This window comes from Rhinoderma darwinii, chromosome 1 (genome assembly GCF_050947455.1).
Source record: "Rhinoderma darwinii isolate aRhiDar2 chromosome 1, aRhiDar2.hap1, whole genome shotgun sequence".
Lineage (NCBI taxonomy): Eukaryota > Metazoa > Chordata > Amphibia > Anura > Rhinodermatidae > Rhinoderma > Rhinoderma darwinii.
In genome coordinates this window covers 495192383-495207589 of record NC_134687.1, presented here as the reverse complement: position 1 = coordinate 495207589, position 15207 = coordinate 495192383, and the positions used below count along the sequence as shown (strand labels likewise).

The following is a 15207-nucleotide window of genomic DNA, read 5'->3' as shown; positions in this document are numbered from 1 at the left end:
GTGTTACAGTGGGGGCATAAGGTGGCCATTATATTGTGTGTGGAGTGACCTAAGGGGTCATTATTTATACTATGTGGGGGTCACAAGGGGGCACTATACTGTGTGGGGGTCACTAAAAGGCATTATTCTGTGTTAGAGCACTAAAGAGGGACATTATATTTTGTGTGGGCACTAAAGGGGGCAATATACTGTGTGGGGGCACTTGGGGGACATTATACTGTGTTCAGGCACTAAAAGGGGCATTATACTGTGTGGTGGCACTTGGGGGACATTATACTGTGGGTGGCCAGTAAAAGGGGCATTATACTGTGTGGGGGCACTAAAGGGGGCATTATACTTTTAGGTGCACTAAAGGGAGCATTATACTGTGGTAGCACTAAAGGAGGCATTATACTGTGTGGGGCAGCTAAGGGGGCATTATACTGTATGGGGGCCACTAAGTGGACATTATACTGTGTAGGGGCACTACAGGGTGCAATATACTGTGTGTGGTACTTAGGGGGCATATACTGTGTGGGCACAGTTAGAGGACAAAATACTGTGTCCTTAAAGGGGTTATAATATATTATATTAAATAGTATTATACTGTATGGGGCAGCTATGGGGGCATTATACTGTGTGGGGGCAATAAACTGTGGGGGCACTTAGGGGACATTATACTGTGTAGGGTACACTAAAGGGGCATTATACTGTGTGGAGGCAGCTAAGGGGGCATTATACTGTGTGGGGCCACTAAGTGGACATTATACTGTGTAGAGTCACTACAGGGTACTACGGGGGGCATTATACTTTTTTATGGGGCGCCAAAAGCTAATTTTGCACAGGGCACCATCTATCCTAAAGCCGGCCCTGGTGTTACATACTTGTTATGGCACCCTCTGGTGTTCTTTTCTTTACATTCACCTAATGTATCCAGTGCCAGTGGACACACATGCCTTGTAGCTCCGTCCCACTATTCAGAATGTCTTATACACGGGTAGGGGGTGATTCCTGTGCAGGACAGCCAATAAGAATCAGAAGAACACCAAGGCGCTATAAGACGTATGTAACAGCAATATCTTGACATAGGAGCATTTCTTTTAAACGGATTCCATTAGAATATGATGAGTTACGTAATCTAAAATAATATTTGATTAAGGGACAACCCCTTTAAATAAATGTCGTCAGAATCTGCTGATAATCTAATGTGCATTGAGGCATTCGGACTGTCGAGGATAGGGGATCAGAAAGAAGGATCGGGTATGTTGGATTTTAACTTGTCTCCCTCTCCCCTGCAGATGAGGACAGCTGTGTCTTCAAGTGTTAACAGTCATAGCAGAATTACTTAAAATTCTTATGTTGATAAAAGCTAATTTATCCACAAGGAATGGATGAAATGCCAAGAAAGAACATAAGGCTGTCCTGGCAAATTCGGTACAGTTGGCAATTATGTGCTTAAAACATTAACAGGTTTTAAGCAGTATATTTGTTAGGTATGACGACCTTCGAATATCGGTGCCCGTCAAAAAGCTAAATTTATGCCGTGTATATGAGAAGGGCTTATACATTGCACCAAGGCCCAGGAGTTTTAAAGTAGTTTTCCAGACGATAAAAATTGATGGCCTATCCTCAGGATAGGGCATCAATAGCTGATGGGTCAGGGTCCGATCAGCTGTTTTGAAGGGGCCACAGCGCTTGTACGAGCGCTGCTTCCCCTTCATTTCTTCTTGCTCACTGTGAATGTTCGACACAAATTTAGTGGCGATTCACAGTATTGCATCCTTTTCATTAATTCACTTCAATGGGAGAAAAGGCCTGTGAAAGGCAATGGGAGAATACCTGTGAATCGCCACTAAATGTGTGTCGAACAATCACAGAGAGCAAGAAGAAATGAAGGGGAAGCAGCGCTCGTACGGGCGCTGCAGCCCCTTTAAAACAGTTGGAAAACCCCTTTAAGTTCAGTCCTTCATCAGTCCTCGTGTTGTCATAATTCTTTTCTTGGCAATCTAATTTATTTCTCCTGAATTTAAAGGTGGATAATAACCGTATTAGTAATAACAATAATAATAATAATCCTATCATGACAATAGCCTACAATGATATAAATATATACTATTATGTCATGACACTACTTGGGCCTGTGGTGATCATACATCATTAAAATAAATTTTCCTTGTGTTTTGTTTTTTCTTTAGGCTAAACCACCAAAGAGACAAAAAGCTACAGAACCAAATCCATTACAAAATATAAACATAGACTGAAGATTACAGGGAATATTTTCTGAGGCCTTATTTATTGATGCAAAGTACAAAAGGCACAAGACAAACTTGTAATTTTTTAACATTGCAGCCATTTTGCCTAACCCAGCTTGAATGAAAGCAGAAAAGTCAACCAATGTAAAAGCACAAGAGGCCGTAGAGTGTTAATATGATTTACACATTTTCTTTGTGAATATTTAAAGGAATTGTCTCTGAATTGACAATTTTCACCTATCCGCAGGATAGGTGATTATTGTCTGAATGCTGGGGCCCCCACCGCTGGTTCTCCCACCGATCTAGAGAATTACCAATCGAGACATTGAATGGAGCGGTGGTCGAGCATGCGCGCTTCCACTCCTTTCAAAATCTATGGAAGAGATGGATACACCCATCCCATAGACTGAATGGAACAGCGAGCACATGTTCATCACCGCTCCATTTATGCTTCTCCTCACTGCGAGGGGTGCGGTTATGAGGAACCCATTTGTTGAGGCCCCCAGCGATCAGACAATTATCACCTATCCTGTGCATAGGTGATAATTGTTAAATCTAGGACAACCCCTATTAGGGGAATATACTTAGGGTACATTTATAAGGGTACATTATACAGTATAACCTGTGATGTGTGTTCTTCAGTACATATTGGTAGCTTCTGCTCTTCTACTGGGACTAGTAGTCCCACTAATTTCAGTGTATAAGTGAGTGTATCAGTGTATGCGTATAAGGTTGTTTACCATAAAGACTGCCCAGGTACTGGCAATGGGGGTCTATGAAGAAGGTTGGCCCTCTTACCCATGGGTGATGTGAACCTGTGCTGGGTTCCTTCTATTCACAGGCACCACCAGCAAAAATGGTAGTTGAAAGCCAGCTTGAGGGTCATGTCAACTGCTCTGCTAAATGGCATAGTATGTGGGAGGATAAAAGAGAATTGGGCTCTCTAGTCTCATAATGAGGAAGGTGTGGTAGTGGTAATCCGCACTGGAAAGGAAGCACCCTTACTTGTTTGCCTTAGATTCACAGAAACTGATGGTAAAACTCTTAGAATTACAGTTTTACCATCGGTTACTGAGAATCGAATTAAAAGTGACAACAAATATGGATGCACTTCCTGTTGTCACTATTGCAAAAAATGTCTGCCACTATAAAATCTAAAAATGTCAATATCTTTATAAGTAGAGCTAAAATAATTAACAAACTGTTGGCTACTGTTGTTACTTTTGATTTACTAGTATATGGCCAATTTATGTTTTGGGTGTAAATCCTCTTCAACCCTTTCCCGCCGCAGCCATTTTTCAGATTTTCATTTTTGCTTTTTCTTCCCCATCTTCCAAAAACCATAACTTTTTTTATTTTTCTGTCGATATAGCCTGATGAGGGCTTGTTTTTTGCAGGACAAGTTGTAGTTTTTCATGGCAGCATTTATTGTACCATATAATGTACTTGGAAACTAGGAAACAACATTTGTGGGCTGGAATGGGGAAAAAAAACAGTGATTCCTCCATATTTTTGGGGTTTCGTTTTTAGGGTGTTCACCTTGTGGTAAAAGTTATTTGTTAAACTTTTTCTGTGAATTCATACGATTACGGCGATACCAAATTTATATAGTTTTTTTTATGTTTTACTACTTTTACAAGGAAAAAATTAATTGTTAAAAAGAAAATTAATTTTGTATCATATTCTGAGAGCCATATCTTTTTATTTTTCCCTCGATTGAGCAGTGTGAGAGCTTATTATTTGCAGGGCGAGCTGTAGTTTCTATTAGTACTATTTTTGGAAACATTAAACTTTTTTATCACCTTTTATTACATTTTTTGTGAAAAATGAGGTGACCACATGACAGCAATTCTGTTTTTTCAGCGAATTTTTTTTTTTTTTACCGCGTTTATTGTGCAGGTTAATTAATGTTATATTGTAATAGTTTGGACTTTTACGGACGCGGCGATACCAGTTATGTTAATTTTTTATGTTTCTGTTTTTTACATTGATTTAGAGGGAGAATGGAAAAGTTTTTTTTTTACTTTGAGTATGTATATGGCCAATTTATGTTTTGGGTGTAAATCCTCTTCAACCCTTTCCCGCCGCAGCCATTTTTCAGATTTTCATTTTTGCTTTTTCTTCCCCATCTTCCAAAAACCATAACTTTTTTTATTTTTCTGTCGATATAGCCTGATGAGGGCTTGTTTTTTGCAGGACAAGTTGTAGTTTTTCATGGCAGCATTTATTGTACCATATAATGTACTTGGAAACTAGGAAACAACATTTGTGGGCTGGAATGGGGAAAAAAACCAGTGATTCCTCCATATTTTTGGGGTTTCGTTTTTAGGGTGTTCACCTTGTGGTAAAAGTTATTTGTTAAACTTTTTCTGTGAATTCATACGATTACGGCGATACCAAATTTATATAGTTTTTTTTATGTTTTACTACTTTTACAAGGAAAAAATTAATTGTTAAAAAGAAAATTAATTTTGTATCATATTCTGAGAGCCATATCTTTTTATTTTTCCCTCGATTGAGCAGTGTGAGAGCTTATTATTTGCAGGGCGAGCTGTAGTTTCTATTAGTACTATTTTTGGAAACATTAAACTTTTTTATCACCTTTTATTACATTTTTTGTGAAAAATGAGGTGACCACATGACAGCAATTCTGTTTTTTCAGCGAATTTTTTTTTTTTTTACCGCGTTTATTGTGCAGGTTAATTAATGTTATATTGTAATAGTTTGGACTTTTACGGACGCGGCGATACCAGTTATGTTAATTTTTTATGTTTCTGTTTTTTACATTGATTTAGAGGGAGAATGGAAAAGTTTTTTTTTTACTTTGAGTATGTATATATACAGTGAAGGAAATAAGTATTTGATCCCTTGCTGATTTTGTAAGTTTGCCCACTGTCAAAGACATGAACAGTCTAGAATTTTTAGGCTAGGTTAATTTTACCAGTGAGAGATAGATTATATAAAAAAAAAAAATCACATTGTCAAAATTATATATATTTATTTGCATTGTGCACAGAGAAATAAGTATTTGATCCCTTTGGCAAACAAGACTTAATACTTGGTGGCAAAACCCTTGCTGGCAACTTAGCACAGCAGTCAGATGTTTTTTGTAGTTGATGATGAGGTTTGCACACATGTTAGATGGAATTTTGGCCCACTCCTCTTTGCAGATCATCTGTAAATCATTAAGATTTCGAGGCTGTCGCTTGGCAACTCGGATCTTCAGCTCCCTCCATAAGTTTTCGATGGGATTAAGGTCTGGAGACTGGTTAGGCCACTCCATGACCTTAATGTGCTTCTTTTTGAGCCACTCCTTTGTTGCCTTGGCTGTATGTTTCGGGTCATTGTCGTGCTGGAAGACCCAGCCACGAGCCATTTTTAATGTCCTGGTGGAGGGAAGGAGGTTTTCACTCAGGATTTGACGGTACATGGCTCCATCCATTCTCCCATTGATGCGGTGAAGTAGTCCTGTGCCCTTAGCAGAGAAACACCCCCAAAACATAATGTTTCCACCTCCATGCTTGACAGTTGGGACGGTGTTCTTTGGATCATAGGCAGCATTTCTCTTCCTCCAAACACGGCGAGTTGAGTTAATGCCAAAGAGCTCAATTTTAGTCTCATCTGACCACAGCACCTTCTCCCAATCACTCTCAGAATCATCCAGATGTTCATTTGCAAACTTCAGACGGGCCTGTACATGTGCCTTCTTGAGCAGGGGGACCTTGCGGGCACTGCAGGATTTTAATCCATTACGGCGTAATGTGTTACCAATGGTTTTCTTGGTGACTGTGGTCCCAGCTGCCTTGAGATCATTAACAAGTTCCCCCCGTGTAGTTTTCGTCTGAAATCTCACCTTCCTCAGGATCAAGGATACCCCACGAGGTGAGATTTTGCATGGAGCCCCAGATCGATGTCGATTGACAGTCATTTTGTATGTCTTCCATTTTCTTACTATTGCACCAACAGTTGTCTCCTTCTCACCCAGCGTCTTACTTATGGTTTTGTAGCCCATTCCAGCCTTGTGCAGGTCTATGATCTTGTCCCTGACATCCTTAGAAAGCTCTTTGGTCTTGCCCATGTTGTAGAGGTTAGAGTCAGACTGATTAATTGAGTCTGTGGACAGGAGTCTTTTATACAGGTGACCATGTAAGACAGCTGTCTTTAATGCAGGCACCAAGTTGATTTGGAGCGTGTAACTGGTCTGGAGGAGGCTGAACTCTTAATGGTTGGTAGGGGATCAAATACTTATTTCTCTGTGCACAATGCAAATAAATATATATAATTTTGACAATGTGACTTTCTTTTTTTTTTTTTATATAATCTATCTCTCACTGGTAAAATTAACCTAGCCTAAAAATTCTAGACTGTTCATGACTTTGACAGTGGGCAAACTTACAAAATCAGCAAGGGATCAAATACTTATTTCCTCCACTGTATATATAATATATATATATTTAAAAAAAACTTTATTTAGGGTACTTGAACCAGCAATCATTGTATCGCTTGCACAATATACTGCAATACTAATGTATTGCAGCATTTCATGATTCTGACATATTCCTATTAAGCCCTACTGTACAAAGATGGCAGACCTGGGGGCCATCACTTGGCCCCCAGGCTGCCTTGACAGCCATCGGCACCCTATGTTTACGTCAGGTGTGGCGCGGTGCAACGCCACTGTGGGCTACCCCCGTTTCTACAACTTAGATATTGTGCTCGCTTTTGACCGTAGTATCTGAGGGGTTAAATGAGCTGCATCCAGACGGAATAAAAATGACGGAACCCTTGCACAACTGAGATGAACGGAAACTATTGGCATCGGATCCATCACCATTGAAATCAATGGTGATGGAAAAGGAAACCTATGGTTTCCGTTTGTTTCAGTCAGAGTCCCGTTCTGACGGGAAGCTCCAACGGAACGTCAGAACGGGACCCTGATGCAGATGCGAACGAAGCCTTACATTGAAGTTTTGACACACTGGACTTATGGAGCGGGCTCAGCCTGTGAGCCCGCTCCATACTCCCCTACCCAACCGGGAAGGGGTTAATTACTTTTTGCTATAGTGCTGACAGTATTAGAGTGTTTAAATCCTCTTTCAGGGCAACTTCTGAGTCGCTTACCTTCATGGCTTTCTTCAGCGGAACATACACTATATGGACAAAAGTATTGGGACACCCACACATCACACCTACAGGAGCTTACTGACACAAATTTTGGTTTTCACAAAGTTTGCTGTGCATTTTATATAGTGGCAATTTGCATTAACTCTAGATTGTTATGAAGAGTGATCAGATGAATTGAAATTAATTGTAAAGAAATAGCCGGACACATCATGTAATGATTGGGGAGGCAAACATGACCAGGGTTGCAGGGGAGAAGGAATGAGTTGAAAAGTTCAAGGGGAGGAAGGTGGAGGGGAGGGGGTGAGGTTAACAGAGGGCATATAGGAAGGGTGAGAGACAGTTTCGTGCCATTCACGCCACAGGAAAGCAGTTAGCCTTGTCACACAGGACTAACCTGAGGCGTGATTCAGGCCCTGATGGAGCGAGTGCGGCAGGCTGTAGCGGAACGGGGCATGGCCTGGCTCGAGGAGGAGCTCGGGAGGACAGGTCCGGCGGCCTCGGAGCAGGAGGTGTCGGCAGGAGTTGAGGAGGCAGCGGGTATGAGTGCGGCCGGGTCGCAGGCAGCACCAGAGGAATTGATATCCCCCCTCCGGCGGTCACGGCGGGTGCGGCCTCCAGAGCGCCTTAGCCCGGAGGATTTGCCAAGGGCTCGACGCAGGCTTGGGAGCGCCTCGCGGGACCCTTCGGGCCGGGATTCTGCTCCCGCCGCTAGGGGGCGGAGGTCCCGGTCCGGGAGGAATCCCGTTCGCCGGTCGGGCCCTCCGGAGAGAGGAGGGCAGGGTCCCAGGCCAGAGGGACAGCCTCCCGTCTCCAGGTCAGCATCAAGTGGTTTTTCGGCGGGCCGATCTGGCGATGCACCAGTCGGGCGGCCCGCCTGTCAGCAGGAGGACGTCCCGGGACGGTCACGCAGGCCACAGTCGGTGGTGCTGCAGAAGCGGAGGGAGGGGGCAGCAGTGGAGCGTGAGCGGAGGCTGGAGCGGCCCCTGACGTCCTGCAGTAACGCTGAAGTACAGGACGGTACATACGGCTGCAGGGCCAGTGGAGCGGCATCAGGCCCGAGATGTCCGGAGGAGGGCGAAGACAGAGATGTGCCGATAGAGGATGGTCGTCGTGGGGGTCCCGTCGCCCCGGCTGGTGGGAACTCAGCGCCCACGCAGTCTGGTGAGTCACTCTCACCGTTACATTCATTCCAGCGTTATTTAGATCCCCAGGGGTTGGGGGGGGTTCCCAAGGGGAGGCAGTTAGAGATGTCGATAATAGTGTTTTGATGGCTATGGTTAGGGGGGGGGAGATGTGCAGGAATTGCTTGACTGTGTAAAAGCGTTGCTAGCGCGTTGTGAGGGTGGTAGATTGCCCGCTACATCCCCGGTCGCAGGGTGGGTCCCTGCAGCGGGGGGGGCGGGGGAGTGGAGCAACCGCTGAGGACGGTACCCGTGGTGGAGGTCGGGGGGGTGGCGGTTGCGCTGCAGACGGATAAGGATGTGGATAGGGTGAGGTTAGATGATAAAGCAATAGGCGAAGTGTACGTTTGTTTTGAAGGATTGTTGGGGTCACATTTAAAGGCGGAAGTAAAAGAGAAAATTTGGAAAGATGAATACGTAGAAATCTTCTCGCTTCTTCCGTTGGAAAAATGTAATTTAGACAAGGGAAAAAGGTGGGAAAGTAAAAAGGAGGAGGAGAAGCGTCGATATCGTTTAATCCCGCAGACGTTTGTGAATTGGTTACAGGCGTTTGCCATTCTGGCAAGTGTTATAGGGGAAAAGGCGCCGGAGAATTGTTCCGCCCTTTTCGGGTACATGGATGCGATAGGTGAGGCGCACCGTTCGTATGGTGGTCAGACTTGGTTGCGGTATGACGAACAGTTTCGTCAGAGGAAAGCGGTTCGTCCCAATATTAGATGGGATAATAAAGAAATTGGGCTCTGGTTAAAGGTAATGGCCCCCGCTAAGTTCGGGCAGTCCTTTCAAGGGGGGGGCTGGGGCTGGGGCTGCCGGCCCCTCGGGACAATCGGGTCAACCGGGACAATCGGGGGGAGGGACAGGAGGGAGGTCGGGCTTTTGTGCTGGCAGTTTAACGACGGCCAATGCAAGTTCGGGGCGGGATGCAAGTTCAAGCATTCTTGCTCCTCTTGCGGCGGGACTTCGCACGGGTCCGCCAAGTGCTTTAAAAAAGGTAACGGAAAAGGGGGGAGTGGTGGGGGTCATGGGGCTGACTCCGGTGAGGTGGGAAGAGATGGAGCCGTACTTAAATAGGTTCCCGGATAGGGTAAAGGGCGAGTTGTTGTTGCATGGTTTTCAGTTTGGTTTTGTGATCCCTTCCCCGGTTCATGCGGTTCCCCTTTCCCTACGGAATTTAAAGTCGGCAATGGATTATCCGGAGGTAGTGTCAGAAAAGTTGCGTAAAGAGGTGGGGTTAGGGCGTATGGCGGGGCCGTTCCAGTCTCGGCCTGTTCAAGACCTCGTAGTATCGCCATTAGGGGTTGTTCCAAAAAAGGAGCAGAATAAATTCCGGCTTATCCATCATTTGTCTCATCCAAGGGGGTTGTCTGTTAACGATGGCATTGCCCCTGAGCTATGCTCGGTGGTATATACGTCGTTCGATGCTGCAGTTGAGTGGGTGCGACGGTACGGGGCGGGGGCCCTTATGGCGAAGACCGACGTGGAAGCGGCTTTCAGGCTTTTGCCGGTTCACCCGGGCAGCCAGCGGCTGTTAGGGTGTTACTGGGAGGGGGCTTACTATATGGATCGGTGTCTCCCGATGGGTTGTTCAGTGTCTTGCGCGTACTGCGAGGCGTTCAGTTCGTTCCTGGAGTTGGTAATTCGTGAAGTGGCAGGGTTAGAGTCGGTCATACATTATCTAGATGACTTCCTGTGTGTGGGCCCAGCGGGTTCAGGGGTGTGCGCCAATTTGCTGGGGGCAATCCAGTGGGTCGCTCAGTGGTTTGGGGTTCCGTTATCCCCAGAGAAGACTGTTGGTCCCAGTACTTGTATAGTTTTTCTGGGCATTACTCTGGATTCAGTGGCAATGGAGTATCCACTTCCTAGTGACAAGCTGGAGGCGCTGCGATTGGAAGTGAGCAGGGCAGGTCGGCTTAATAAGATTCAGTTGCGGGAGTTGCAGTCGTTGTTAGGGAAACTTAATTTTGCTTGTCGGATAATGCCCATGGGCAGGGTTTTTTGTAGGAGGTTGGCGTCAGCAACGGCGGGGGTTAGAGCCCCGCACCATTTTGTGCGGTTGACACGAGAGCATCGGGATGACTTGGCAGTATGGAAGGAGTTTTTACATTTGTATAATGGGAAGTCATTACTGATCTCGCCGGTGGTGGATAATGTGCAATGGGAATTGTTTACGGATGCTGCAGGTAGTGTGGGTTTCGGTATTTATTGTAAAGGACAATGGTGCGTGGGGCAGTGGCTGGAGGAATGGGTATCTTTGGGACTGGTTCGTAATCTTGTACTTCTTGAACTCTTCCCGATTGTAGTGGCGGTTGAAATTTGGGGGGAGCGTTTTCGTAATTGCAAGGTGCGGTTCCACTGTGATAATATGGGGGTGGTGGTGGCGATCAATAATGTAACGGCTTCTTCCCCCCCGGTGGTTAGTTTGTTGCGGCGTCTGGTGTTGCGTTGTTTGTCACTTAATGCGTGGATTGTTGCGGTTCACGTTCCGGGGGTGCAGAATGACATCGCGGATTCTCTCTCTCGCCTACAGTGGGAGCGGTTTCGGCTGTTGGCACCGGAGGCGGAGCTGGAAGGGGTCGCATTCCCGGAATGGCTTTGGGACTTGGTTTGCGAGCAGCAGGAGGTTTGATCAAGTCCTCTCTAGCACCTGGTACATGGGTGGCGTACGACGCGGCGTGGAAGGACTGGGTGTCATGGTTAACAGGTTCGCCCGACGTCGGGTCATTGGAGGAGCAGGTGGTGGTGTTGCTGGGTTTTTTGGGATGGGTATCAGTGGAAGGCTGGTCGGTGTCTAAAGTGAATCGTTTCATTTCAGCCTTGGCCTTTGGTTTTAAACTAAGGGGGTTGGCGGATTTGACTAAGGACTTCTTGATAGTCCAGGCTTTGAAGGGGTTTCGGAAAAAGGGGGCAGAGCGGCCGGACGGCCGTCGCCCGGTTTCTTTCGCGCTTTTAGAGCAGTTGGGTGAAGTATTGGGGAGGGTGTGTTTTTCGGGCTACGAGGTAGCATTGTTTCAGTTGGCTTTTTCATGGGCGTTTTTTGGAGCGTTAAGAGTGGGCGAGTTAATTTCCCCTAGCAAGAAGAAAGCGGGGGTTTGCAATCGGAGGATGTAATAGGAGGTGGGGAGAGAGTGGAATTCTGGGTAAGGCGGTCAAAATCGGATCAAAGAGGTGAAGGTCAGCGGGTGGTTCTGGGGGCTGTGGCAGGGGCAGGGATGTGCCCGGTGCGATGCTACGCGCGATACGCCGCACTGCGAGGAAGTAGTGTGGGACCGCTGTTATGTCATAATGATGGTGCCTTCTTGTCACGATGCCAGTTTACAGTAGTCTTCCGTAGGTGTTTGGAGGTGTTGGGTTTGGATAAGTGTATTTATTCACCACACTCCTTTCGCATTGGGGAAGCTGCGGCATGGGGGTTGGGGCCTGATGTGGTGAAACGCATAGGTCGGTGGGATTCTGGGAGGTATAAGTCATACGTGCGTCTCCATTTTATGTGATTTGCATTACTCGTCTTGTCGTGCTGTTTCCGGTCGGTGACATCATTGTTATTCTTCTATTACAGATAGTTCACCTGCACTGGTGTGGATAATTGGACACTCGTATGTGCACTGGGGGGCTTTGAGGGCTGATGTGCGGCCGAATGGGCGGCAGCTGGGGTTCCAACGGTCATCGGTGGTGATACGGTGGCTGGGCACGCGCGGCATGGTGTGGAGTCGAGTTTTGCCGGATTTTCATCGGTATGCGCAGTTGGATCGGGTGCCTGATTTGTTGGTCCTTCATGTGGGGGGTAACGACTTGGGTACTCGTCCGTTTAGAGAACTGATTCGGGATGTCAAGTATGACCTTCTCCGGCTGTGGTCCTGTTTTCCGAATGTGAAGATGATTTGGTCAGAAATCGTGCCGCGGAGTGTATGGCGAAATGCGCGTTCGGTAGAGCGCGTAAACAAGGCCCAGGTGAAAGTTAATCGGGCGGTTTCCAGCTTTGTGGTAAAAAATGGAGGGTTTTTTGTGCGGCACTACGATTTCGAGGATGGCCAAGGGAAGTATTGGCTAGGTGATGGAGTGCATCTGAATGCGGTGGGCATTGACCTTTGGGCTTTGTGGATTCAGGGGGGTCCTTGGAGTTGGTGGTAATTTGAAGTGGGGGATTCATCAGAGGTATGGTCCCTAACAAATACATAATTGCTCATGGATATGGGCGTATTTTGGACTCCTGCTGGGTGGTGTCCCGGGGAGTGGTTTTACATACTTGGCAAGCCAACTGCGGAGCAGAAAGGTGCCTCTGAGCCTGGGGGTAAGTAGCTATACAGGGGGCAGTTAGGCGCCAAAGTTTTGGAGCTCCAAGGACTTCCCCTTTCCTAGTAATGTTATTTATAAAGTTATGTTTTATGTTCATGTAAATTTGTTAATAAAATGGCTGCTGTGGCCGAAATTTTCCAACCCACTGTCTCTTGTGTCTCACTGGGGATGGGAGAGTGACATGGGAGGAGGGAAAAAGGCCTGGAAGCAAGAAAGGGGGTGGACAGTATTGAAGGGAAGGTTAAGCAAAAAGGGTTCGAAATGGGGCGAGCTCTGTAATCCCATGGTCAAGTCATTCCTTGCCATGAAAATGAACTTAGTCATAAAAACACAATTTCCACTGCATTTCAGCCCTGCCCCAAAATGACCTGCTGACATCAATTCAGTGATCTTCTCATTAGCTCAGGAGAAAGTGTTAACAAGGACAAGGCAGCTGATATCACTCTGTCATGCTAATTGAATTATAAGACCAGACTGGTTGCTTTAAAAGGGGGATGTTGCTTGAAATAATTGTCTTCTTCTGTTAACCATGGTTACCTCCAAGGAAACACGTGCAGTCATCATTGCTTTGCATCAAAAGGGCTTAACAGGCAAGGACATTACTGCTTGTAAGATTTCGCCAAATCAACCATTTATCGGATCATCAAGAACTTCATGGAGAGAGGTTCAATTGCTGTGAAGAAGGCTTTAGGCCGCCCAAGAAGTCCAGCAAGTGCTAGGACCGTCTCTTAAAGAGGATTCAGCTACGGCATCGGTTCAACACTAGTGTACAGCTTGCTAAGGATTAGCATCAGGCAGGTGGAGTTTCCGGTCATGTGAGCGGTGACGTCAGACGCAGCCTCCGGCGCTTCGCTCTGGCCTCCTCCTCTGAATCTTTCCCTCGATGTGAGTGTGTGACACTCTGCCCCACTCTGCTAGCTGCCATCCCGCCTCTTTGAAGACTTGCTCTGCCACTGCTTCTTTGAAGTCCCATTCTGCTCCGATTCACTCTTCATCATCTGCGTCCTCTGCATCGTCTGCGGTCCCCCTCTCGTCTTCCAGTCGGGGGGGGGGGGGGGGTTATCCCACCTCATACCTGCTGAAAGTGCAAGTTATAGCCACAGCATTTGGTGCCTCTAGACACAAGATACAGCCCTGCAGTGCTTAGCACATCAACATTTATAGTTACAGCGATACCCTCTGTACAGAACAACTATACCCACAGTGTATGTTGCTCCATATCGCAGCTACTGCTATATTTGCAGCCACGGTACTTAGAACCGTCGTTGAGTAGGGAAGCACTTTTTTTTTTTTTATGCATATTTTACCTTCTCATTTATCTATTTCATTTGAAAAACAAAGGAAAAGGAAATTATCGTCTGCTAAAAAAATTCACCTTGTGTCTGTTTTGGCTGTATGCTATATAAAGAGGTGTGTGCTTGATTTTACAACACCTAAGGCAGTCAGCTGTGTTTATTCAAACTATATTTGGATAAATCTGTTAATACCACTATGAATAGAGGAAAAGGTAAAAATGCCCCAAACGGGAAAAACTGGAGGAGGGAGTAATAAAGGGAGCAATTTAAATGAGTGCAGCTGAGAGACTTGGAAAATATGCAAGGAGATCTGAAGGCAATGGCAGCGATATGTCTACTCCTCCATATGGACGCTGAAATAGTTAATATCTCAACTATAAATTCCCTGTATAAGGGAGATGTACAGGCCGAATATGATAAAAACATGGAAGAAGATAAAGTCTCTTTAAAAGATATATTAAAAGCGGTTAATGTATGTAATGAAAAATTGGGGGAGATGGCTATGCAGCTGGGATGTCTAGAACAAGAAGTAACATTCATCAGGCACGATGTTTCTAAAATAAAATAAAGTGTAAGTGAAATGGAGACGAGGATTCTTGTTTTGGAAGATAAAGAGAAAAACAGTTATACATCCTTTCAAGAAATGGAGCATTTAAATAAAGACATTTTTTTAAAAAAAATAGAGTCAATGGAAGATCGTGCAAGGAGGAAAAATCTGCGACTTTTGGGCTTCCCTGAGAAATCAGAGGGCAGTAATATCAGGAATTTCATTACCAAATGGTTACAGCAAGTTCTGGATAAGGACGCTTTTTCAAATTTCTTTATGATTGAACGGGCCCATAGAATTCCAACAGGTCCTCCAAAAGCGGGGTTCCCTTCCAGACCAATACTGCTTAAACTATTGGCGTTTGAGGATCGGGAGAGGATACTCAGGAATGCAAGAGATAAAGGGACACTCATGTATAATTCAGAGAGGATTGCCATCTAATCGGACTTCTCACGTGAAACACAGAATATAATTAGTATATTCATCCTGGTCAAAAAAAGATTACAGCAAAACCAGATCAAGTATTCAATGTTGTA

The 15207-nt window shown here is 45.6% G+C and overlaps 1 protein-coding gene across 1 annotated transcript in view; it reads left to right on the top strand.

Annotated features, from left to right (window-relative positions):
* Positions 1–4180, top strand: part of P2RX6 (purinergic receptor P2X 6) — a 101883-nt gene extending 97703 nt beyond the window's left edge. The window contains exon 12 of the mRNA XM_075854779.1: positions 2175–4180. Coding sequence (XP_075710894.1) covers positions 2175–2240 — 66 coding nt within the window. The 3' untranslated portion in view covers positions 2241–4180. The remainder of the gene's footprint in view (positions 1–2174) is intronic.
* The last annotated feature ends 11027 nt before the right edge of the window (positions 4181–15207 follow it).